Source organism: Prionailurus viverrinus, chromosome F1 (genome assembly GCF_022837055.1).
Source record: "Prionailurus viverrinus isolate Anna chromosome F1, UM_Priviv_1.0, whole genome shotgun sequence".
NCBI classification, from domain to species: Eukaryota; Metazoa; Chordata; class Mammalia; order Carnivora; family Felidae; genus Prionailurus; species Prionailurus viverrinus.
In genome coordinates, this window is record NC_062577.1 from 64,428,668 (window position 1) to 64,453,428 (window position 24,761).

General features: G+C 46.5%; 1 protein-coding gene across 5 annotated transcripts in view; it reads left to right on the top strand.

Moving 5' to 3' along the window:
• The first annotated feature begins 16,592 nt into the window (after positions 1 to 16,592).
• The window catches only part of FCRL5 (Fc receptor like 5), a 37,133-nt gene continuing 28,964 nt past the window's right edge, over positions 16,593 to 24,761 (top strand). For 2 of the 5 annotated variants that reach the window (XM_047840047.1, XM_047840049.1), the window contains exons 1-2: positions 16,595 to 16,805; positions 16,958 to 17,132. In XM_047840047.1, coding sequence (XP_047696003.1) covers positions 16,632 to 16,805; positions 16,958 to 17,132 — 349 coding nt within the window. In that variant the 5' untranslated portion in view covers positions 16,595 to 16,631. Of the gene's footprint in view, positions 16,806 to 16,957; positions 17,133 to 24,761 lie in introns of all 5 variants that reach the window. The other 3 variants (XM_047840050.1, XM_047840051.1, XM_047840052.1) reach the window with 2 other exon arrangements.

Genomic DNA, 24,761 nt, shown 5'->3' on the forward strand with positions numbered 1-24,761 from the left:
AGGGGCAGAGAGAGAAGGAGACGCAGAATCCAAAGCGGGCTCCAGGTTCCGAGCTGTCTGCACAGAGCCCGACGCGGGGCTCGAACCCCCAAACCACGAGATCATGACCTGAGCCGAAGTCGGACGCTCCACCCACTGAGCCCCCCAGGCGCCCCATACTTATGCTTTATTTTACAAATAGAGTATTCATCTTTAAGAACTCATACTGGCATATTCGTAGATTAAGTGCCACAGCCTTGTTTGAAACAATCCAGTAGAGCGGGGCAGGTGGATGAAAGGGGGCCAGCCGCGTGCACCATTTCTGAAGCCTGGTGACAGGTACGCTGTGGGCGGAAGGGGCTCACACTAGCTTCTGCTTTGTAGGTTTTTAATCTTCCACAATAAAGCACTAAAATATCCACACCCGGACGCGGTCTCTTTCGGTGACCGCCAGCACCTCTGCCCTGGCGAGGGCGCCCCTCGCCCATCACAGCGGTGGGCTTGTGGTCCCTGCTGGCGTCTTTCCCCCACACCACCCATTCCTGGCGCCGCAGTCGGGCTGTGTTCTCAAACTCGCAGTGAAGTCGCCTCTCCCATCAGCAGACGCAGGGCCCTGGCCTGCCCACAGCGCTCCCCCCGACCTCCCTCCCGTGACCTCCCGCCTCTCTCCTTCTCACCACTCAGCTGCAGACACTGTAGCCCCCCTAAAGCCTGCAGGGAGAGCCCTTCCCCCCGGATGGCCGTCAAGGCCTTGAGACCCGGCCTGAAACGCGTGTATTTTGGAAACTCTCACCCCGATCTCCAGCAGCCCATCTCCCTCGTCTCTTCTCCCCTTAGCATGTCACTGTGAAACACGCTACAAAACCCACCTGTTACGCTTCCTGTATGTCAGCCCTCGAGAAAGTGCGTTTCACTGGACAACACCCTCTGTCTCTTTTGCTCGCTGACAGACCCCAGGCACTTAGAACTGTGCTTGGCACAGAGTAGGTGCTTACTAAATACTTTTTATCCAAAACGCTGGGGTCAGAGAGGCATCATTCATACTCGGGTACACAGTACCGGGGCAGAGCTGATGTCAGAAGTTTCTCCGGTTTAGTCCAGTTTAAAAGCTTGTGTTTAGGGGCACCTGGGTGGCTCAGTCGGTTGAGCATCTGACTTCGGCTCAGGTCATGGTCGCACAGTTTGTGGGTTCGAGCCCCGCGTCGGGCTCTATGCTGACAGCTCAGAGCCTGGAGCCTGCTTCAGATTCTGTGTCTCCCTCTCTCTCTATCCCTCCCCCGCCTACACTCTGTCTCTGTCTCTCTCTTAAAAATAAACATTAAAAAAATTTTTTTAAAAAGCTTGCGTCTTTGTGGGTTTTTTAATTTTGTTTTAAAAACATATACTTAGTAATGTCTCCAGTGTCAGGCCATCCCTTTTTTTTTTTTTTTTTTGGTACCAATTATGTAAAACATTTATGCTAAAAACTTTTCTTCCTCCCCCAACAAAAAAGAAAATTAAAAATTACAAAATTAAAAACTGAGTATTCTAACTACAGCTCACTTTGTTTTTATAAACACTTCATCCATAACAAAAGATACAAACACGCAAAAAACCTGAATCCGTAATCCAAATGATGCACACACATGTCCCGCACTTTTCCGAGACTATGCCAATAAAACACTATGTACGCACACCATTTTCACAGTGAAGTGGAAAAAATACAGTAAATAAAGTGTGCGTGTATTAAGACCAACAAGTATCTAACGTTCTAGTTTACGGAAAAAATTCAATTCTGCTACAAATTGGTGACATGAGAACTCCCTTTATTTGCGATTAGCTGTGTAGATTTTAAGATTTCAGTGAACAAAAAATCTCAAGTCTAAAACTAGAAATAATGTACATTTCCGACTCTCATGGTCTCATCCCCCGAGATAATAAAACCGCTTCATGAGTTTTTGTTTTTTGTTTGTTTAGTTCTGTGGTTTTTTTTTTTTTAATTTTTTTTTCAACGTTTTTTATTTATTTTTGGGACAGAGAGAGACAGAGCACGAATGGGGGAGGGGCAGAGAGAGAGGGAGACACAGAATCGGAAACGGGCTCCAGGCTCCGAGCCATCAGCCCAGAGCCTGACGCAGGGCTCGAACTCACGGACCGCGAGATCATGACCTGGCTGAAGTCGGACGCTTAACCGACTGCGCCACCCAGGCGCCCCTAGTTCTGTGTTTTTTAATAAAAGTCACAAAAGCGTATTGAAGCACACCATGGTTTAACTTACTGCTCCCACCACAATATATTTTCTCTTACTTACCATTTCAGATATTCGTGCCATTAATAAATAGTTCTTTTTAACGTTTATTTATTTTTGAGAGAGAGAGAGAGAGAGAGAGAGAGAGAGAATCCCAGGCAGGCTCCACACTCAGCACAGAGCCCAATGTGGGACTTGAACTCATGAACTACGAGATCATGACCAGAGCTGAAATCTAGAGTCAGACGCTTCCCGACTGAGCCGCCCGGGCGCCCCATAACTACTTTTTAATGAACGGATCATCAGCTTCGTTGCGGACAGTTCTGCCCTCCCGGCGATGGAAGAGACGCAATGTGAACGATCCGCTACTGAGCAGCAAGCCGGCCTCACTCGGGGCCCCCCCACTCCATCAAAGCGCAGGTGTGGCCCCTGTGTCTTGCAGTGGCCAGACCGGCCTGGGCAAGCAAGTGCTTATATGACTGAGCCCGTACGTCACCACCGTATCTGCCATCAGTGCCGCTGCACATGCGGACCCGTCGAGCAAGCACAGGGTCGCCCTGGAAGACGCCTGCTGACACTCACCTGTGGCAGGTCACCAAGTCCCCTGGGTTAGGGACCCCCGTCCGCAGCAGGGCCTCTGGTGGGCACTCACAGGACGGAAATGGTCTCCTACTCTGGGCCCACTCCCACCAGCCCACCCGCATAACTTCCCTAAGCGTCCAGCTCTGGGATTTCCGGACCTCGGACCACATGGCCCCTGCTCATGGCTCAGAGCGGACCCGGCCGCTGGATACTCCTCCTGCAGGCCCGTGAGCCGGTGGGTGTGCTGCGAGAAGCTCCGGCACTGGCGGGGCTCTTTGCTGCCCTTCAAGGGCCCCCCGAGTGGGGCTGCGGTATCCCCCGCAGCTGATGCGGACATACGTCGGCCACGACTCTCCCGTTCTCCTCCCTTGTCAGCCCGTCACAGGGAACTCGGCACCGGGCCGGAGCTGCTGGCCGAGAGCAGGGTGGGACAGCAGCAGAACACAAGCCAGTCACCGTCTTTCACACCTGCAGGCGCCTTCAGGTGCCCGACCTCCCGGAAACCACGTCCACTGGGTGACGAAACGGTCCCGGACGCACGGGAGCTCTTGGTCAGTGGGTCGGACAACCTCCGGCTCGGGTCTCCGTGGTACCACGTTCAGGCGTCCAGTGCTGGCCCGGTTTTCAGTGCCACCCATGAGTTTTCTCGAGAGAAACAGCAGTTACTGGTGAAGGGCACAGGTTTGCTTCAAAACCCTGGGGTCACTGACTGCTAGTCCCCCGTCTGGGCTTGCCACGGGCTTCGCACAACATCGTGATCACCCACAGCGCTTCTGGACCCTTTGAGTCCACGGGGTCATAAAATCCAAGGACGAACTGATCGCGTTACAGCCTAAACAAGCCGAAGACGTCTTGCTTGCTTGGGGAGCCCACCCAAGGATAGCAGCTGTGTGGGCTATTTGGTTACTGAGTCAGAGCAGGGCAGCCAAACGTGATCTATGTTGCCCACATCCAGTGGCCTGTCAGGTGCTGGCTTCTCTCTTAACAGAATGGGAGCGGCAACCAGTCTGTCTTGGGAAGGACTATCTCCACATGTCACGGGGGCCATTACAGTGCAAAGGCCAGAGGAGGGCTTATAACAGCCAAAACCTGGATATTGCTGAGGATAGGAGACCAGGGAGAAAGACGGTAACTTCGTCTGGGGCTGAGTTCGTGGATATTGGGGCACTTGACATTGGGTCTGGGTTCAACGCGCCTGCACAAGCCACTGCAAGGCGGTCCTCATTAGTTGCTCTCTTGGTGGATCAGAACTTCTCTGTTACTCCGCAGCGGCCCGGGATCAGTGAAGTTGGGGTCCCAGCAATCCCTTGGTGTAACCTAGTGGGAGGATTCAGGATCTGTACAGATGAGGTGTTAGAAGTGGGTTCATCACGTCTGACCCACTCACACACACACCCTGCCTGTGTCCTCCTCTTCGGGTAAGAGGGCATCTGATAAAAGTCCAAGCTTCTTGGGGCGCCTAGGTGGCTCAGTCGGTTAGACGTCTGACTTCTGCTCAGGTCATGATCTCGTGGTCTGTGAGTTCGAGCTCCACATCGGGGTCTGTGCTGACAGCTCGGGAGCCCAGAGCCTGTTTCGGATTCTGTGTGTCCGTCTCTCTCTGCCCCTCCCCCACTCATGCTCTGCCTCTCTCTCTCTCTGTAAAATAAATAAAACATTTAAAAAAATTGTAGAGGTGCCTGGGTGGCTCAGTCGGTTAGACGTCCAACTTCAGCCCAGGTCATGATCTCGTGGTCTGTGGGTTCGAGCCCCGCGTCAGGCTCTGTGCGGACAGCTCGGAGCCTGGAGCCTGCTTCGGATTCTGTGTCTGCGTCTCTCTCTGCCCCTCCCCTGCTCATGCTCTGTCTCTCTCTGTCTCAAAAAGAAATAAAAACCTTAAAATTTTTTTTTGAAAAAAAAAAAAAAAAGTCCAAGCCTCTTTGAAAAGCATACTAGAAATGGGCCCTGGACACAGGTGATGACCCTGCTTCCGAAGCGGGCTCCCTGATTACGGCGGGTTCAGGGCAGTGGAGACCCACGAAGACGCGGCTCCTACGGCAGGAAGCAAGGCCAGGGTGGTGATCGGAATCCCGTGACTGACCAGGACTTCGGGTCACGGGACCGGGAGAGATGAGCGAGCCGTGTGTGTCTGCGTCACTGGAAACAAACGAACAGCCTGGCTGGAGTCACCGGAGCAAGCCACCGACACCCCATTTTCTGTGCCGGCCGCTCCATCAGTCAGGGTTCCGCGGCCATGGCAGAATCCCCCGCGGCTGCTTTATGAAGAAAGGGATTTAATGTCGGACGCGGAGGGGAAGGCTGGAGAGCGAGCCTCTAGGGCTGAGCCTCCAGGAGCAACTCCCCCCGGCCCTGCAAGAGAGCAGCCCCCGCCCCCACAGCTGACTCGAGATCCCGGGGCCTCCGCGGCTGCGGCTGCCGGAAGAGCTCCAAAATCAAGCGGCTACTGTAACCAGGGGAACCGGGGGCGACGGTACCTTGGATGGACACGGGCTGCCACGCACACACGGTCCCACCCGTTCCCCTCAGTGTCCCGATTCACGTGCCAGGATGTAACCTTCCATGTTTGCTGCCCCCCAAAGACTTCTGGAAACTTTGAGATTCACATTGGCTTTCTCTCCCCTGGGCCTAAACTTTTTTTTTTTTTTTTTCTTAATTGTGAGCGCTTTTGACAATTCCTTGCTTTCACACTTGAGCCAAGTTAGAAAGTTTACCTAGATAGTCTCTGTGCCCCATCCCGCTGTACATCGGACGACCCTACTGTGCACGTCATCGCCTTCGGCTCACGTCAGCTCCATCCCGGTTTCTTGTTTATTACATTTAATAAAATCTGTTAAGGCTGAGCGTGAACTCGAGATAAAAGGGTAAAACAGCCCCCAGCCAAATGTCACTTCAAGAGTTTCAGAAAGAGGAACCCCAAGATAAATATATCATTTATGTTTATGCAAAAGCATGTTGGGTCTTTGGACTTCCCAGAGGCACGGAAAAATAACACCTCAAAAATTTACATGAGCTGGAGGGGAAGGGGAAGGCCTTGAGCCAGTTGGCTTCTGTTCGTTTCTGGTGTAAAAAATGAGAGTTTTCATTACAAAAGGAAGTGAGCTCACCTGCACAGGGGCCCCCCTTCGCCGAGGGCCGGGGGCTGCCCAGGACCTCAGACAGGAGAGCAGCATTCGAGGCAGGGACGCGCCTACCTTTCCAGGCCCAGTGAGAAAGAGAAACGCAAGACGGCTTGTTCAAAAAGCAAGGGGAAAAAAAGTGTTCAAAATACAGAAACATAAAGCTTCTTCCTTCTTTCCACGGTCTCTGCCTCAACTTGCCAAGATGTTTTTTGCTACTTAATTCTTAGTCCTTCTAAGGAGAGAAAAAACAACGTTGGAAATGATCCGCATGGATTTTACTGTTCATCTTTATAGCGTAACTGCAAACGTAAGAGCTTCTCCTGCATCTGTGGGATCACTGAGATCAGACAGCATACACCTAGTAGCCGATGCTGTGAGAGGAGTGGAGATGCGGCAAAAATCTCTCAACGTTTTGCGTGTATCCCTTCATACGTGCACCTCCCGCCGACACAGCCTGCCTCTGGGAAGCTGGAAAGGAGGGTCTGGAAAGGAGCGGGCTGCACACTGCCCCGCCTTCCTCTTCCCTTCCTGCCGCCCTAGCCTAGGCCGTCAGCTAACTTGGGGAGGCGCCGTCGAAGGAGCATGGTGCGCTTCCTTGGCTGTTCAGGTTACTCACTCAGGACACACCGCCCTCTTCCTACGTTCAAGCAAGTTCTGGTTCACATGGAAAGTGCCGCTTCTCGGGGCCGTCAGTCATCGACGTAACATGCTTGCTTTTCACTCACTTTGAGTCCCGCTGAACCCCCATGCCTGCGGGGCCCGCCCAGAGTCCTGTGCTCGCCGGCATTCCCGGTGTGGATGTGCGGTGAGGAAGGCGGGCACGCCTACCGCAGGCCTTTCTCCTGCCCTGGCGCTGACTTCACGGCCCCATCAGACTTCAGAACACAAGCCCGGAGATAAAATTATCAGGACCTTCAGGATGGCAGCAGAGCATTCAGCCAAGTTCAGGGCCTTCCCGAGTGCAGGGCTGAGCATCCTCATGAGGCCAGCGGCAGCCTGAGGCTTCATGTCGAGGGGCACTGCTCAGAGGCCATCACCGACTGAGAACCGACCTTCTAGGATCAAACAGGCCCCAAACAAGTTCTAGGTCTCTTGTTCTGAGTTTGTTTGTTTGTTTGTTTGTTTGTTTTGAGACAGAGACAGAGAGAGAGCGTGCACAAGAAGGGGCAGAGAGGGAGGGACAGAGAGAATCCCAAGCAGGCTCAGCACCATCAGCACCGAGCCCGACGCGGGGCCTGAACTCACGAACTGTGAGATCATGACCTGAACCCACTGAGCCTCCCAGGTGCCCCTCTTGTTCTAAGTCCTTCGTTAACGATTTGAACCACTGTTGCATTCATAAGTATGTTAGTCCTGGGGTGAGAGGCCAATTGGCCCCGGATGCCCGGGGCCGACAGCGGCCTGTGGGCGCAGTGACCGCGTGAGCGGAAAGAAGGCCCGGGGTCAGAGGTCAGGGTGACGGGCTCATGACCTCTCTGCCCTCTGTGCTGGCGGCATAGACTTTGGGAACATCTTCTCCAGTCCTGACAACTGGGCCGCAAGGAGACGTAACACCTGCTTTATACCTGGGGAAGCCAGGGCTCACACCTTGCCACTTGCCCAAAGTCACCCAGATGGTAAGTGGCAGCGCTGGGATTTGGCTCCACGTTTGCCCAACTCAGGCAACCCCCTGCCTCCCACACGGCAGCCTCCTTGCAGGCTGACAACCAGCGTTGAGAGGGTGAAGCTGGAAAGGAAGCACCGAGGGAAGAAGGGTCTGTGTGCGAAGACTCTGGGTGAGATTCACCTTGGCATGTCCCCAAGACGGGCAGAGATTGGCTCGGCAAACCTACTGATGGGTGCCTGCCTCGGTTATTATTTTTTTCTAAATATAACCAGGCAAATTAGGGAATTGACAAGAAATAAAAATCCACGGAGACGGGCTGACGCAGGGCGTCCAGAGGTTGAATTACGTGGGACAAGTGGGCGTGGCTTCGGAACTCGCAACAGGCCGGAAGGCGGGGGAGCGTCTGTCCCCGGAGCCCCGTGCAGGGCGCCAAAGCCACCGCACGCAAAAAGAATGGGCAGCATTTAAGGACAGGAGTTGAGGGCCAGGCTAACCTGAGCTCATATCCCCTCCGCACGCGGTCAGGAAAAGAGTAGCAAGTGTGCAAAGTTGACCCAAAGGCACGGGTGGTTTGCTTCCAAAGGCCGGAAAGTCGGATGGCAGACGGCCGTCTCTGGCTATGGTGCGTGTTCATCAAACTGAGGCTGGAGTGGGCAGCACCCTAAAGGAAACTGAAATACTCCAGCAGATTCTTTAATTTTTTTTTTCAACGTTTATTTATTTTTGGGACAGAGAGAGACAGAGCATGAACGGGGGAGGGGCAGAGAGAGAGGGAGACACAGAATCGGAAACAGGCTCCAGGCTCCGAGCCATCAGCCCAGAGCCTGACGCGGGGCTCAAACTCACGGACTGTGAGATCGTGACCTGGCTGAAGTCGGACGCTTAACCGACTGCGCCACCCAGGCGCCCCTGGCAGATTCTTAATGCACCCTGGTACCCAAGCCAAGATCGAAACCACAGAACATCCATCCACAGAATACCAACACCCGCTGTCACGGGGCTGAGCCCCAGGACGAGCCCCAGGACCTCACACAAAGCACAATGAGCCAGCCACAGAAGAGCGCATAGAGTGTGGGTCCACGCCGAGTAGGCGCCCGCGGTCGGAACAGACGAGACTCCGGAGGAAGAAAGTAACTGAGTAATCTGTGTCCTGGGCTTGTGGGTGGGAGTGGAAAGTGCAAATGGGCGACGAGTTTCTATTTGGGGCGATGGAAATTTTTGAAACTTCAATTGTGGTGATAAAAACAAGTGAATTTTATCACCGAAAACTATACTCCCAAGCAGTTATTAAACATGTATGTATTCACTCGGCAATGTTTAATAAGCATTCGTTACCACAAGTGACGGCAATTTGGTGGAAGTGTTGCAGGGGAGGGACTGGAGGGGCACCAGGGGCCAGCAAGTCTGGGCCTTGACACTTTGCCGACCCAGTGAGATGGGCGTCGTTGCCTCTGTTTCTAAAGACGAGGAAACCTGGTCTCAGGTTTAATAATTTGTTCAAGGTCCTGCAGCTGGTAAGTGACAGAGCCTGTGCCCGTCACCCCCCCGCCCCCCGTCCTCACAAAACATGGCCTGTCAGGTGTCCCCTCAGGAAGACGACCAGATGTACCATTTAAGAAATTAAATCCTCCTGGGGCGCCAGGGTGACTCAGTGGGTTAAGCGTCAGACTTCAGCTCAGGTCATGATCTCACAGCTTATAGGTTCGAGCCCCGCGTCGGGCTCTGTGCTGACAGCTCGGAGCCTGGAGCCTGCTTCCGATTCTGTGTCTCCCTCTCCCTCTCTCTCTCTGCCCCTCCCCTGCTCACGCTCTGCCTCTCTGTGTCTCTCAAAAACAAAGTAAACATTGAAAACACTTTTTTAAAACAAGCAATTAAATCCTCCTTTTGTGCAGATTTTTGCCCACCTTTTCTCGTGGCTGCCTCCACGGAGCACCCTGGAGATTCCACCCCTTTCCCAGAGGGACTGACAGAGCCCTGAAGGACCACAAGACGAGTGTGCTTAACCCCCCTTCCCAGGACACCTGCTTCTCTGGCCCACCACAAACCTCTGGCTTTGATGTGCGTGTAAGCAGGGCAGTGGTACATATACACATATAAATAGCACAATGCTTATTTATAAACTGCAGAACACCAGGTTTCCATTTCCTGCCATCAGGGACCCAGAACAGGCCCTTAATTGCTCTTGAGAGTCATTTGACCGTGTCTGGCTTTAGCAGTGTCGGACCTGGCTGCCTGCCCCCATGTCAGTGGCTGGTGAATCTCTTCATTGAAGTTGTCAGGCTCATGCTCAGACAGATGTGGGTTCTAGTCCTGGCTGCTCTGAGTCTCTGGCCTCACAAGGCACTTGAAATTAAGGCACTTAATGTCTTTGAGCCTCAGTTTTCCTCACCTAGAAAATCAGGATCATACTGCCTGCCTGATAAGCTTTGCCTGCGTTATTCACCGATCCACACGCGTCAGAGTCGACGCAAAGATTAAACCAGCTAATGTACGCAGAGTACCTGGTGCGACGTACGGTAAAGCGTCCAACATATGGGATCTCGTTCAGTTCAGAATAAAAGCGTATCGACCACGCTTTACTCTCTGAGACCAGCCACAAACGACAAAGAGAACGAAAAAGCTGCACCTTTGATGAAACTTTTGAAAAGCCACAATGCCAAGTGCCAAACGGTGAAGGACGGCTCTTAACCACAGTGAAACTCAAATGTGAAACCAAAGCAGGGGAAGAAAGAAGGCGACAGTGAACACAGGCTCCCTACACACGCCTCTGGGAAGAGCTGCAGCTTCTCCAAAAGCTGGCGGCAAGGTCCAAAGCTTCAGGAAGTAACTGACCCCTTGCTCTGAAGGCCAGGTTTGGGGAGTGTGGGGGCTGCAGAAGCCCCCCGGAGCGCCCCCCCCCCTCCCCGGAGGCCCTCCAGGCCTGGGACGGTAGGACCGAATGAAGCAGCCCGGGACACAGGAGGAGACGGCGGGCGACTCTGCCCGTGCAAACGCTGTCCGCTGGACGGAAGCCTGCTGACCCGTCTCGCAGAAATCCCGTGACATACAGGAAGACCTCCTCTTTGCCCCCAAGACAGAGGCCGTGGCGGAGAGGGACAGAAAAACGCCCTGCGGCAACGTGGCTCAGCGCAAGCCGGCCGCGGCCCGACTCACATCCCTGATCCTTTCACGCCCTGTTCTTCAGCTCGGGGAGCCTGAGCCCCGTGCAGAGATAAGCCGCGTGACAATGTCACTGGCGCGGGACTCACCGTCTGTACGAGAGCAATTTGGGGAAAGGGCACGCACGGTGGAAGAAAAGCCAGACCTCTGAGTCCAAGGCGGGGGAATCAGATACTGTCTTCCCCGTGATATCAGAGGAGTTTGTTTAAAAGCTCTCTTTTTTTAATGTAATAGACTTGTTAGGAGTGAAAAGTCCAAGAAACAAGACTGGAGGTAAATTAACAACGTTTGGAAAGGGAAGAGGAAAACGAGCTACGTTAGGAAACAGGAAAGATGAGAAACTGCTACGACGCACCGAGCACGGAAGGCAGATTCGAGAAAACTCCGCCAGCTAAAATAGGAAAGAATCCAAAGGCTAAAGTTATTCTGGGAAAACAGTGGCATGCGTGCTACGCAGAAGAGCCCACGCAGCCATTCGTGGCACACGGAGCAAAGCCAACAGAGTAGACGCAGGTGGACGTGATGGAAGGGGGCATCCGACACATTCTGACGAAGTTACGCCACTTCAGAGGTCAAGGGTGAGTCACGGGGAACGCAGCCACAGCCGCGCCCCACGCCCCACGACGACGGCTGGAGCTGCAAGAGAGGCACGTTTAGCCCAAGAAGTTTAGAGCCAGTTATCTTCAGAACAAAGACAAGACAAATTCTTTCTAACGTGCAAGAGCTCGGTGACGGTGGCACCGTGGAGCCCTGAAGACAAAGACCCAGAGTCGGAGGGGACTCTCGAGCCCACGTAAACACGGCACCAACGTTCCACAAGTGTGAGAACTATGGTTGTAGGACTCGGCACAAATGTTCTAACTTTAGAGAATGTGGAAGTTCTATTATTACTCATCAGGAGGTGAAAGGGAAGAAAACATGGCAAGAGGTAAAAGTGAGCTGGTCTCTTTTCTTTTTTATCAGAAAATAAATGGAGTCTAATCAAGAAAAAGAGCTTTAAGAACACTAGAGTTGCACAGCTAGCCACTAAGAGAACTGAAAAGACACTATACACTCTTTGAAGTATAAGCAATGTAATACAACCGTAAAAGAAAATACTGACGAGGGATCGAAAGAAAATAAAGCGATTAGAAGAGAAAGTTTGGTAACACAAAATTAAGTGACAGGATTAAGACCAACACAGTTGTCATCTGAATGCATAGGTGATAAATAAATGTTACAAAAGCAGTAGATACATTTGGGATCTAAAAATGAAACCCAATAGGTTTTTGCATATATTATATGTGAGAAATCGTTCTAAAACAAAGTGACCTAAAAGGTAAAGTGAATTGATGCTAAAAAGCATACCAGACAGGGGCACCTGGGTGGCTCCATTGGTGGAGTGTCCGACTTCAGCTCAGGTCATGATCTCACAGTCCGTGAGTTCAAGCCCTGTAATCAGGCTCTGTGCTGACAGCCCAGAACCTGGAGCCTGCTTCGGATTCTGTGTCTCCCTCTCTCTCCTACCTCCCCCCCACTCCCTTTCCCTCTCTCTCTCTCTCTCTCTCTCTCTCTCTCTGTCAAAAATAAATAAAACATTAAAAAAACAAAAAATAAAAAAGCATACCAGACAAATAGGGACAGGAATCCTGACATTAATTTCAGACAAATCTAATTCAAACTAAAAAAAAAAAAAAAAGGTGTTTAATTGGACCAAAAGAAGGGCAGTATATAATGATGAAAAACATAAGATTGACCACAACTTTCCATATATCAAATCACATAATTTTACAATTTATAAATCAACCAAAAGTATTACATGAGAACACTGAAGATCTACTTAACATATTTAACCAGCTGGTTATACTAAATATATGTAGAACTTTCTGTCCTGAAGATAAAGAATATACATTCTTCTCAAAGCCCCATGGAATGCTTAACAACTAACAACAACGACGACCATATTAGGTCACAGAAAATCTCAATAAATTCCAGAAAGTAGGATATACACACACCATATTTTTGGATTACAATGAAATGATGAACGAAACGTCATTAATAATAGCGAAAAGAGAAAAAGAAAAATCTACCATCTAGATATTTGAAAACTCTAAAAATTCTTGTTTCAAAGACAAAATCAAAACTGAAATTGTAAACTACCTAGAACATGTTATAATGAAAAGACTGTATCAGAACTTACAAAATATGGCCAAAGCACACACACACAAAAATCCAGAGCCATGAATATTCATATGGCTAAAGAGGAAAAAAATTAAACATTTCATTTAATAATTTGAAGAAAACAAAAAAATCTACAAAAAGTAAAAATTTATAAATTACAAAACAAAGAACTGTAGTTAAACTCAAGAGCTGGTTACTTTGAGATTAAAAATAAATAAATACTAGCAAATAAAAGCCAGGGAAAATAACTAAAAATAAAAACTGTCCTGAGTTAGGGAAGAAAGTCTGAACAGATAACGTATCATGGTAGAAATTTAGACCATCGCTAAAGAACACTCTTATAAAAAAACATCAGTTCAAGACAGTTTCATAGCTAGATTTTTGTAACATCATTAACTATATTCCCTACACCGTACCATAAAAGTTCATTTTTAACTCAAGTTCCACATCCAATATGAGTCAGGAGCAGACATTCGGTCACCAAGAAACCCCATAGGGGGAAGATGACACGGGCTTCACGACTTTGTGCCTGCACTCTCTGAATAATGGCCAAGAGAAAACATAAGAATTGGAAAGAATAAGGTAAAATTATACATGCACAAAACGCAGAAGCTGAGGCAGACTAAAATTAGTAAGTATGCAGATTTGAGTGACACGATTAACAAGCCTGATCTAATCACAAAAATAAACTTGAAGACAAAGGAAGTATTAGGGATAAATGAATTATTACTTGATGACTAAAAGAGTATGCCTGGGGTGCCTGAGTGGCTCAGTCGGTTGAGCGTCTGACTTCGGCTCAGGTCATGATCGCACGGTCCCTGAGTTCGAGTCCCGCGTGCTGCTCTGGGCTGACAGGTCAGAGCCTGGAGCCTGCTTCGGGTTCTGTGTCTCCCTCTCTCTCTGCCCCTCCCCCACTCACACTCTGTCTCTTTCTCTCAAAATAAATAAACATAATAAAAAAATTCTTAAAAAAAGATGGCCTAATCCACATGTCTGGGGCCTGGTCTGGGAGGCTGGAGCAGCTCCCCTTGATGGGACTGTCCAGTAGGGCGGTCAGACTTCATACTCGGTGGTTCAGGTCTCCAAGATAAAAACAAACCCTGCCACGTCTCCAAAGGGCCAGACTCAAAATGTGCTCAGCTTTACGTCTGCACTTTCTACTGGGTGGCTAGATTCAAGTGTGAAGGATATATAAGGAACTTCTGATGGGAAGAGGGTGAGGTACATACAGATACAAGAACTGCTTCTTAGGAGGCAGTCCGCACTCTAGCCACAAATATTTACATCCTTCTTACACGAAAAATAAGCTCACCACCTCCAGAGACCCCCAAAGACTCATCCAGTCACAGGATAGGGTTATCAGATTCAGATTCAATCATCTAAATCAGGTCCAAAGGTAGATGGGCCCCACCAATGGGTTCTCAGGTTAGAAACATATAGAGACATTTAAGAGTGGTGAGTCAAACTACCAGAAAGAAATAATTATAATTATATAAATTTATAAATATATATAAATTATACATAACATACATAAATATAAATAAATTACATAATTACATAAATAAATAAGTAATTTTAAATGTATATGCACCCATAAAACAACTTCAAATTATAAAACAAAAAAAAGACAAGAAATTAAAGAAGAAATAGACAAATTCACAATTATAGAGGGAAACTTTAACATAATTCTCTTAGTAATTGACAGAAAATCAGAAAAAAAAAAAGCTGTAGCTATATACTGACAAAAAATATTTAGAGAAAGCTTTTAATGATACCACTTACAATAACATGAAAAATACATACCAACTATTTAGGAATAAGCCTAACAAACAAATGTAACTTCTACAAGAAAGTTACTGACTCCTGGTTTTGGCTCAGGTCATGACTCCAGGGCTGTGGGACCAAGCCCCACATTGGGCTCTGCACTGAGCGAGGAGCCTGCTTGAGATTCTCTCTCTCCCTCTGCCCTTTCCCCCCACTCTCGTGCTCTCACGCACGCACGTGCTCTTGCTCTGTATCTCTCTCTTTCCTCTCTCTCTCTCCTCTCTCTCTCTCTCTCAAGTTAAAAAAAAAAAAAGGCAACAATTAGGACACTGTGGTTCTGGCATGAGAATAAACAGACAACTGGACGAGAACAGAGTTTCCAGAAGCAGACCCGCATGGCTGTTTGTTTTACAAGGAGGTGAAATTGCATGGTGCTGTGGAAAGCTTGGATTTTCAATAAATCTGAGACCCAGGCAAAGTGGCCATCTGTAAGTGAATATGAACCCTTGCTTATACATAGAAGTCAATTCCAATGATACTATGGATACAAAGTAAAAGTAAAAGAAATCAAGTTTCTAGAAAATAACTTGGGAGAATAGTTTCAAGAGCTTGGAGTAGACAACATTTCCTGGAAGGGACAGATAAAGCTCTGACCATAAAGGAAGAGACGGCTAAATGGACCGCCAGAGTTACAGCAGGGATTTGTCAAAGGCTCTATCAAAGTGTGACAGAGACAGGGAAAGACATTCGCAACACATTACCTGGAAAAAGGATCCATATCCAGCTTTAAAAGCCCCACAACACAGAATGAGAAAGACCGAAAAACTAGAAAAAGGGTTCTTTCTAGATTGGAAAAGAGATTTCACATTGAAAAGAATATCTAAATTGCCAATTAAATATGAAACATGCTCAGTTGAAAAATTCATCAGGGACACAACAATTGAAACCACACTGAGATCATCCCAGGAGAAGGGCTAAAATTTACAAGACTGTGTATAATACCAGTATCGATCGGCAAGGATTTTAGAGGGACGAGAACTCACACACACAGGTTGATGGGGTGTGCATTAGCACAACCACCTTGGAAGGCAATTTAGCGGTGCCTTCTCAAAATATACGCAAGCCTTAGGAGCCGCAGACTCCACTCCTAGGGGTGTACCCAGTAGAAATGTGTGCGCACGCGCGCACCAGGAGACCCGTCCAAGAGTATACATAGCGACGCTGTTTGTGTCCAAAGGCACGGGAAGGCTCCTGGCTTGCGTTGAGGTCCTGCTGGGCTGCCGTGGGTTAAACTCTGTTTACCCTTATGATGCTTCTCCCGTCTCCCAGCGCCGCAGGTCAGGGGGGCATCACGTATGCAACAGGATATGCATTTGTCCGCGTGAAATTAAACGTCCCCTTAGGAGGACCGAGATGTGGGCCCAGGGGGAGAAAAAAGGTGAGAAACACTACTTGAAAGGAAGAAAGTGGCAGTCCTCATGCTGCTAATGTCCTAGGGATCTTTGTTGACCAGTATGCCAGGATGGAAGCTTGACTTTTGCAAGTTATCAAAGCAACGCACCAACACAGTATTTGTCACTAATTATTAACATGGTGGTTGTTTATAGGGACGCCTGGGTGGCACCCGACTCTTGATTTCGACTCAGGTCATGGTGTCACGGTTGGTGGGATCGAGCCCCACGTTGGGCTCCGTGCTGACAGAGCAGAGCCTGCTTGGGATCCTCTCGCTCCTCTCTCTCTGCCCCTCCCCCGTTGGCTCACGCTCTCTCTCAAAATAAACAAACGTTTAAAAAAAATAAAAAAAAAAAAACAGTAAAGAAAGCCATAAAATGAAGTATTTCCTTTCCATCCACAGTTCTTATCAACACAACTACTATCTTAGGTATACTTTCCAGGAAAAAAAAAACAGCGTATTTGTATCAGCTTGCACACACATGTTCTATTTGTCACATCTACCCCACTGGGACGATATTACGAGTACCAACCCACTCCTGGGCTCTCTCTTCCCACTCACCAGGGTGCTGCACGCCTCTCCATGGGGGCTGATCCCATTCGTAACGGCTGCACTGCATCTCGCCGCAGAGATGTACAGAATCTTCATCCACGGTCCCGTGTTCATGACCTTTCACGTGCTTTCAGTGTTTGGGGCAGTTATGAACGACACCGCTGTAAACATTCTCTTAGACAATCTGCACATACTTCCCTTAAGGTAATTTCCCAGCCTTAGAGATGTGGGGTCACGGAGCCGTGTGTGTGTTTTTTTAAGCCTAGAATTTATTTTCTCACCTTGGTCATAGGGCAGGACATTCTGATTCTCAGTTAAAGAAGGGTACTGCCACTTCCTTCTTTCTAATTCACTAGCACGACCTGCTCTTCGAAAAAGAACTTTCTCAGATGAGCTCCTCGGGGCTGCTGTGGAGCTGTGCTTCTCAAGAACCAAAACCAGCCCTGTTACTCCTGAGAAAAGCCCTCGTCTGGCCTCATCCCGGGGCAGGCCAGGCCTTCATGCTTCTGTGGGTGTCAGTGCTGGTCCTGGGTGAGTACAAGTGCCCAACGCGGGCCCAAGGTGGGACGGGGACAGCCTCTCTCTCCACCCCGGGGCCGGCCCTTTCATGGGGCTCAGACGTTCTCTCCTGCGAGGGGAGACTGTTCTCGGGACTCCCCATCCAGCTCAGGGGTTTCTCCCTTGAGTCTGAAGCAGTGGAGGGAGCTGGGATAAACCTTCACCCTTACGGAGAAGGAAACCCAGTGACCACACAGTGAAGGATCTATTCATTGTTTTTCTGCGATAAATCTTACTTCATGAAGTCCAGAAAATGTATTGTTTGCTTGTTCCTATTGCCTGATTCAGAGGACACCTTCCTTGTTTCTCTGCAAAGGAGATCATCTATTGCTTGTATGACCAGCCCAGACCCTGGTCCTGGGCACGGAAGGGCACGGTCTCTAACACGACGATGTCTCCTTCCCCTACACCATGCCAAACGCCGGCAGTGATGGGCAGATAAAGATCACAGGGGGAGGGGGACAGCAGGGCCCCAGAGGGAAGGCAGTGAGGCTCGGGGAAAGCCTGGGGCACCTGACATTCTCTCCCCCGGGGTTGACTGAAGTATAATTGGCAAATAAAAACTGTCCATGTTTAAGATGCAAAAGATGATGTTTTGACATACATCTATTATTAAAATAATCACCACAATTGAGCTAATTAACATCTCTATCTTTTCACTTCACCTTTTGTGCGCGTGTGTGGTAAGAACTCACTGTCAGGATCTACTCTCCCTGCCAATTTCGAGTGTCTGTTCTTATTAACTATGGTCCCCGTGGTGTGCATTAGGTCTCCAGGATTTATTTATCTCGTAAGTGAAAGTTCATTTCCTTGGATCCACACCTCCCTGGCTCCCCCACCAGCTGGGAAATACCATTTTATTCTCTGCTTCTGTGAGTTCCAACTTTTTTGGACTCCACGTGAAAGTGAGGTCACACAGCATCCGTCTTTCTGGGTCTGGCTTGTGTCACTTAGCGCTGTGTCCTCCAGATTCATCCATGCTGTTACAATGGCAAGATTTCCTTCTTTTTTGAGGCTGCATAATACTCCATCATATATATACATATATGTCATATTTCCTTTATCCATTCCTTGGTTGGTAGACTTCCATACTCCTTGGTATGGAAACTTAGCATGTTTCCATATCCTGGCTATTGCAAAGAATGTGGCAGTGAACGTGGGAATGAACGGGGGTGTCTCTTCAAGATACTGGTAACATTTCCGGGCCACCTGGGTGGCTCAGTAGGTGAAGCACCCTCTCTCTCTCTCTGCCCCTCCCCCACTCTCTCTTTCTCTCTCAAAATAAATAAACTTAAGGAAAGAGATTTTTTTAAAAGGTACTGGTATCATTTCCTTTGGATATATACCCAGAAATGGGATTGCTGAATCGCATGATAGTTTTATTTTTAATTGTTTAAGGAATTTCCATACTGTTTTGCATAATGGCTATACCAAGTGCATTCTCACCAACACTGCACAAGGGTTTTCTTTTCTCCACTTCCTAACCAATGCTTGTTATCTTTTGTCTTCATGATAATAACCACTCTGACAGGTGTGATGTGATCTCATTGTGGGTTTGATTTGCGTTTCCCTGATGACTGAGTGATGTTGAGCATCTTTTCATGTACTTACTGGCCATCTGTATGTCTTCTATTGAGAATATCTGTTCAGGTCTTTACCTGTTTTTCAGTGAGGCTATTTGTTTTCTTGTTGATTTGTTAGAGCTCCTCATACATTGTAGATACTAACTCCTTACCAGAATCATGACTTACAAATACTTTCTCCCATTCCATAGGTTACCTCTTCATGCAGTTGATGGTTTCCTTTGCTGTGCAAAAGCTTTTTACTTAGATGCAACCCCGTTTGTCTATTCTGCTTTTGTTCCCAAGTGCTCTTGGGGTCATATCTAAAAAATTGTGTCCCAGACCAATGTCAAGAAGCTTCCTACCTATGTTTTCTTCTGGCAGCTTCACAGTTTGGGGTCTTACATGTAAGTCATTAATATACTTAGAGTTATTTTTGTACAAATAAAAACGGCACAGTATACAAAAGAGACTATTCTTTCCCAATTGTGTGTTCTTAGCAGTTTTGTTGAAGGTCAGCCAGCTGTAAATGTGTGGATTTATTTCTGGGTCCTTGATTCTGTTCCATTGCTCTATATGTCTGCTTTTGTGCCAGTTGGGACGACTATATCTTTGTAATATGTTTTAAGTCAAGGAGTAGGTCTCGAGTTTTGTTTTTGTTCAGTATTGCATTGACTCTCAGTATCTTTTGTGGCTTCACACGAATTTTAGGATCCTTTCTTCTATTTCTGTGAAAAATGCCATTGGAATTTTGAGAGGGATTGCCTCAGATCTGTAGATCGCTTCGATAATGTGGTGTTTTAACATATGAATTGTCCCAAGCCGTAAACACAGGATGTCTTTATATTTATTTGTGTTTTCTTTCATTTCTTTCTATCTTTTATAGTTTTCAGTATAGAGATTCTTCGATTCCTTGGTTAAATCTAGCCCTAAATATTCTATTCTTGTTGATGCTAATGGAAGTGGGATTGTTTTCCTGTTTTTTCAAATAGTTTGTTGCTAGTATACGGAAATGTAACTTTTTTCTGTACATTGACTGTGTGTCTTGCCACTGTACTGAATTGCTTATCAGTTCTAACAGTATTTTCGTGGAGTCTTGAGGGTTTTCTATATATAAGATAACCATCTGCAAACAGAGACCGTTTTACTTCTTCCTTTCTGGTTTGGACATCTTTTATTTCTTTTTCTTGCCTAATGATTCTGGCTAGGACTTCCAGGACTATACCGAATGTAAGTGGCAAGAGTGGGCATTCTTGCCTTTTTCCTGAACTGAAAGGAAACGCTTTTAGCTTTTCACCATTAACTGTGATGTTAGTTATAGGTTCATCTCTAATGGCTTTTACTATGTTGAGATACTTTCCTTCTAGACATAATTTGTTGAGAGTTTTTTTTTTTTATCATGAAAACGTGTTGAATTTTGTGAAATACTTTTTATACATCTATTGAGATGATCCTATGATTTTCAAAAAAAAAAATTTAACATTTATTTTTGAGAGACTGAGACAGACAGAGCAGGCATGGGGGAGGGGCAGAGAGAGAGGGAGGCATAGAATCGACGCGGGTTCCAGGCTCCAAGCTGTCAGCACAGAGCCCAGCACGGTGCTTGAACTCAGGAACCTCATCTGCTCAGGTGAGATCATGACCTGATCAGAAGTCAGATGTTTAACCGACTGAGCCACCCAGGCGCCCCTAGATGATCTGATGATTTTTATCATCCATTCTGTTAATGTAGTGTATCAACTTTATTGCACTGCATACATTGAGTCATCCCAGGGGCAAATCTCACACGTTCCTTCTGTTTGCTAGCATTCCATTTTAGGATTGTTTTAATTCTATGTATATCAGAGATATTGGCCTGTAATTTTGTTTTCCTGTAGAATGCTTATTTGGCTGACCTCGCAAAGTGTGTTCTCTCCTCTTCATTTTTTGGGAAGCCTTTGAAATGGTTTGGAGTTAATTCTTTAAGTGTTTAGTAGAACTCACCAGTGAAGTCATCTGACTTCTTTGTTGGGGGGCGAGGGGTTGATTAACAATTAAATATCCTTACTTGTTATCGGTCTGTTCAGATTTTCTATCTCTTCAAGATCCATCCAGTCTTGGTAGATTGCATGTTTCTAGAACTTTATTGATTTCTTCTAAGTTATTCAATTTGTTGGGATATACTGTTCATAGTAGTCTTTTTAAAAATATTTCTGTGCTATCAGTTGCAATGCCTCCTCTCACTTCTGATTTTGAGTCTTCCTTTTTTCTTAGTCTACCTAAAGGTTTGTCAATTTATCTTTTGAAAACATAGCTCTTTGTTTTGTTTTCTTTTCTATTTTCTATCTTCTATTTATTTCTTCTCTAATTTTATTATTTCCTTTCTTCTGCCAACTTTGGGCTTCTCAAGGTATAAAGTTAGGGGGGTTTTATTTTAGGGTTTTTTTATTTGAGAGCTTTATCTTTTTCTTGAAGTAGGAATTTATGACTATTAACTTCTTTCTCAGAATTGCTTTGCTATGTCCCATAGGTTTTACAATGTGTTTCCATTTTTATTTCACTCAAGATAATTTCTGATTTCCCTTTAGATTTTTTCTTTGACCCATTGACTGTTCAAGAGTATGTTGCTTCGCTTCCGTTATGTGTGAATTTTCCAGTCTCATCCTGTGAACGATTGCTAGTTTCATACCATCGTGGTCAGAAAACTCAATCCTCTCAAATTTGAGACTTGTTTTATAACCTAATACATAATCTGTGCTGGAGAATGTTTCGTGACCACCTGAGAAGAATGTGTGTTCTGCTACTGTAGGATAGAATGTTCTGTATACATCCATCAGGTGTACATGTTAGATATGCAAACTCTTCGGTTTAGAATCTTGTACAAGCCTGCCATTTCCTTATTGATTTCCTGTCTGAATGATCTACGCATTGTTGAAAATGGGGTATTAAGGCCCTTACTACTATTGTATTGTTACTATTCCTTATTTCGGTTCTCTTATTTGTCTTCTACGTTTAGGTGCTTTCATATGGGGTGCATGTACATTTATGGTTGCATATCCTCCTAATTCCACTTTACCCCTGTATAGTAACTTTCTTTGTCTCTTGTTACAATTTTTGACTTAAAATCTATTTTGTCTGATACAAGTAGAGTTGCTCCTGGTCTCTTTCAGTTACCATTTGCATGGAATATATTTTCCATCCTTTTACTTTGAGCCCATGTGTGCCCTTAAATGTAAAATGAATCTCTTGTAGGCAGCATACAGTTGGATTTTTTTATTCATTCAGATATCCCACGTTTTTTATTGGAAAATTCAATCCTTTTACGTTAAAGGCAGTTATTGATGGGTAAGGACTTACTATTGCCATTTTGTTCATTGTTTTCCCACTATTTTGTAGTTCCTTTTTTTTTCTTCCTTCTCCTACCATCTTCCTTTGTGATCTGATGATTTTTTTGTAGTAGTATGCTTTAACTTCTCTTTTTATCTTTTGTGTTATCTACTATAGGTTTTTTTCTCTTTGTGATTTCCTTGTGATTTTTTTCTTTGTGAGGCTTATATTAAACATAACAGTCAATTAAGCTAAGAAATCTATTTCTATCACATATAAAAACTCTACACTTTTTCTTCTCCCTCCCCACATTTAGTTATTAATGTCACAATCTCGTTTTTATATTCTGCATACATTAACAAATGATTGTAGCTATCGTTATTTGTAATACTTTTGTCTTTTTTAATTTATGCTACAGTTAAAAGTGATTATATATCACCACACAGTATGCTATCGTCTGAATATATGCACCCCCAAATATTCATATGTTAAAATTCTGACCTGTCAGGTGGTGGTTTTAGGAGATGGTGAGGTCTTGAGAGGTGATTAAGTCTTTAGGGCTCTGCAAGGCAATGAGATTAGTACCCTTATAAAAGAGAGCATAGAGAGCTCCCTCACCCTTCTGCCGCATTACATGAGAAGATGGCTGTCTGTGACAAAGCAGGCCCTCACCAGAGATGAATCTGCTGGTGCCTTAATACTGGACTTTCCAGCCTCCAGAGCTGTGAGAAATACATTTCTCTTGTTTATAAGCCACCCACGACGGTATTGTTGTCATAGCAGACTGAATGCACTAAGGTACCATATTTAGAGGATTCTGAATTGGACTATACATTTACCTTCACCAGGGAGTGTGTGTTTTTATGTTCCTAATTAGTGTCCTTGCTTTAGTGCCCTTGAGGAACTCTTTTGCTTTTCTCATAAGGCAGGTCTAGTGGTGGTGAATTCCCCCCAGCTTTTGTCTCAGAAAGTGGTTTTTTTTTTTTAATGTTATTTATTTTTGAGAGAAAGAGCATGAATGGGGGAGGGGCAGAGAGAGAAAGGGAGACAGAGAATCCCAAGTAGGCTCTGAATTGTCAGTGTAGAGCCCAACGCAGGGCTCAAACTCACAAACTGCAAGATCATCACCTGAGCAGAAGTCAGATGATTAACCAGCTGAGCCACCCAGGAGCCCCTGTCTTGGAAAGTCTTTCTCTCTCCTTCATTTTGCTGGGTATAGTATTTCGACTGGCAGTGTTTTTTTTTTTTTTTTCTTTCAGTGTTTTGAATATATGACCCCACTCTACCCTGGCCTACAATATTGCTAAAGAAATCCACTATAAATCTTAAGGGGGGTTCTTTGTATGAGACTCTTTGATGCATTGTTTTTCTCTTACTGATTTCAAAATTCTCCTTGTCTTTGACTTTTGAGAATTTGAGTGTAACGTTGCCTCAGTTTAGACCTTTTGATGTTCAGCCTGTTAGGGGTTGGTTATTTGGGAGCCATGAACCTAGATACAGATTTCCCTCCCCAGATTTGGGAAGTTCTTGGTTGTTATATCTTTAAATAATCTTTCTGTTCTTGTTCTCTGCTCCTTCTGGGACTTCAGTAATAGGTACATTGATTCACTTATTGTTTTCCCAGAAGTCACCGAAGCTTTGTTCACTTTTTCATTTTTTCTTTTTCTTCTAACTGGGTAATTTCAAACAGCCTGTCTTCAAATTTGCTCATTCTTTCTCCTAAGGGACCAATTATGCTGTTGCCGCTACTGAATTTTTCAGTTTGGTCACTGTATTCTTTAGTGCCAAGATTCCTGGTTGAATCTTTTTCATGTTTTCTATTTGTTAAACTTCTCATTTGGTTTGTGTATCGTTTTCCTGGTTTCATTTAGTTGTGTCCTTATAGTTCACCGAGCTTCCTTAAGACTATTATTTTGAGGGGCGCCTGGGTGGCGCAGTCGGTTAAGCGTCCGACTTCAGCCAGGTCACGATCTCACGGTCCGTGAGTTCGAGCCCCGCGTCAGGCTCTGGGCTGATGGCTCAGAGCCTGGAGCCTGTTTCTGATTCTGTGTCTCCCTCTCTCTCTGCCCCTCCCCCGTTCATGCTCTGTCTCTCTCTGTCCCAAAAATAAATAAACGTTGAAAAAAAAAATTTTTTTTAAATAAAAAAAAAAAAAGACTATTATTTTGAGTTCTGTGTCAAATAGTTCGTGAATCTCCTTTTCTTTAGGGTCAGTTGCTGGAGCTTTATTAGTTTCCACTGATGTTGTCATATTTGCCTGACTTTTCATGATCAGTGCAACTCTGCATTGGTGTCTCTATTTAGAAGAGCTGATACCTTCACAGACTGGTTTTAGAAGGTAAATACCTTCTGCAGCTTCCCTGGGGTTATAAGGCTGCCTCCAAGATATGGTTGAACAGAGCTGGAGCTGGGTTTCACGGCTGTTGCTGGGTCTGCAGTTGGCGGTTCCATTGCCAGGGGTATGAACGGATCTCATTTCTGCTGGGTCCTTGAGTACTCTCCCACTGAGTTAGGCTGATTCCTAGATGGCCAAGACTGCCTCTCTAGACTGCAGCAGAATGGCACTGGAGCTGGGGTCACAGGACTACTTTCGCAACAACAGTTGGGTCTGAGCTCAGCGGGCCATGATGCTGGGGCATAGAAGGGGATGGTTCCTCTCGAGTCTGTCGGCAGTAGGATCTAGATGCAAGACCATGAACAAATGAGACCAGATTTGAGTCCCCAGAAAGACGAG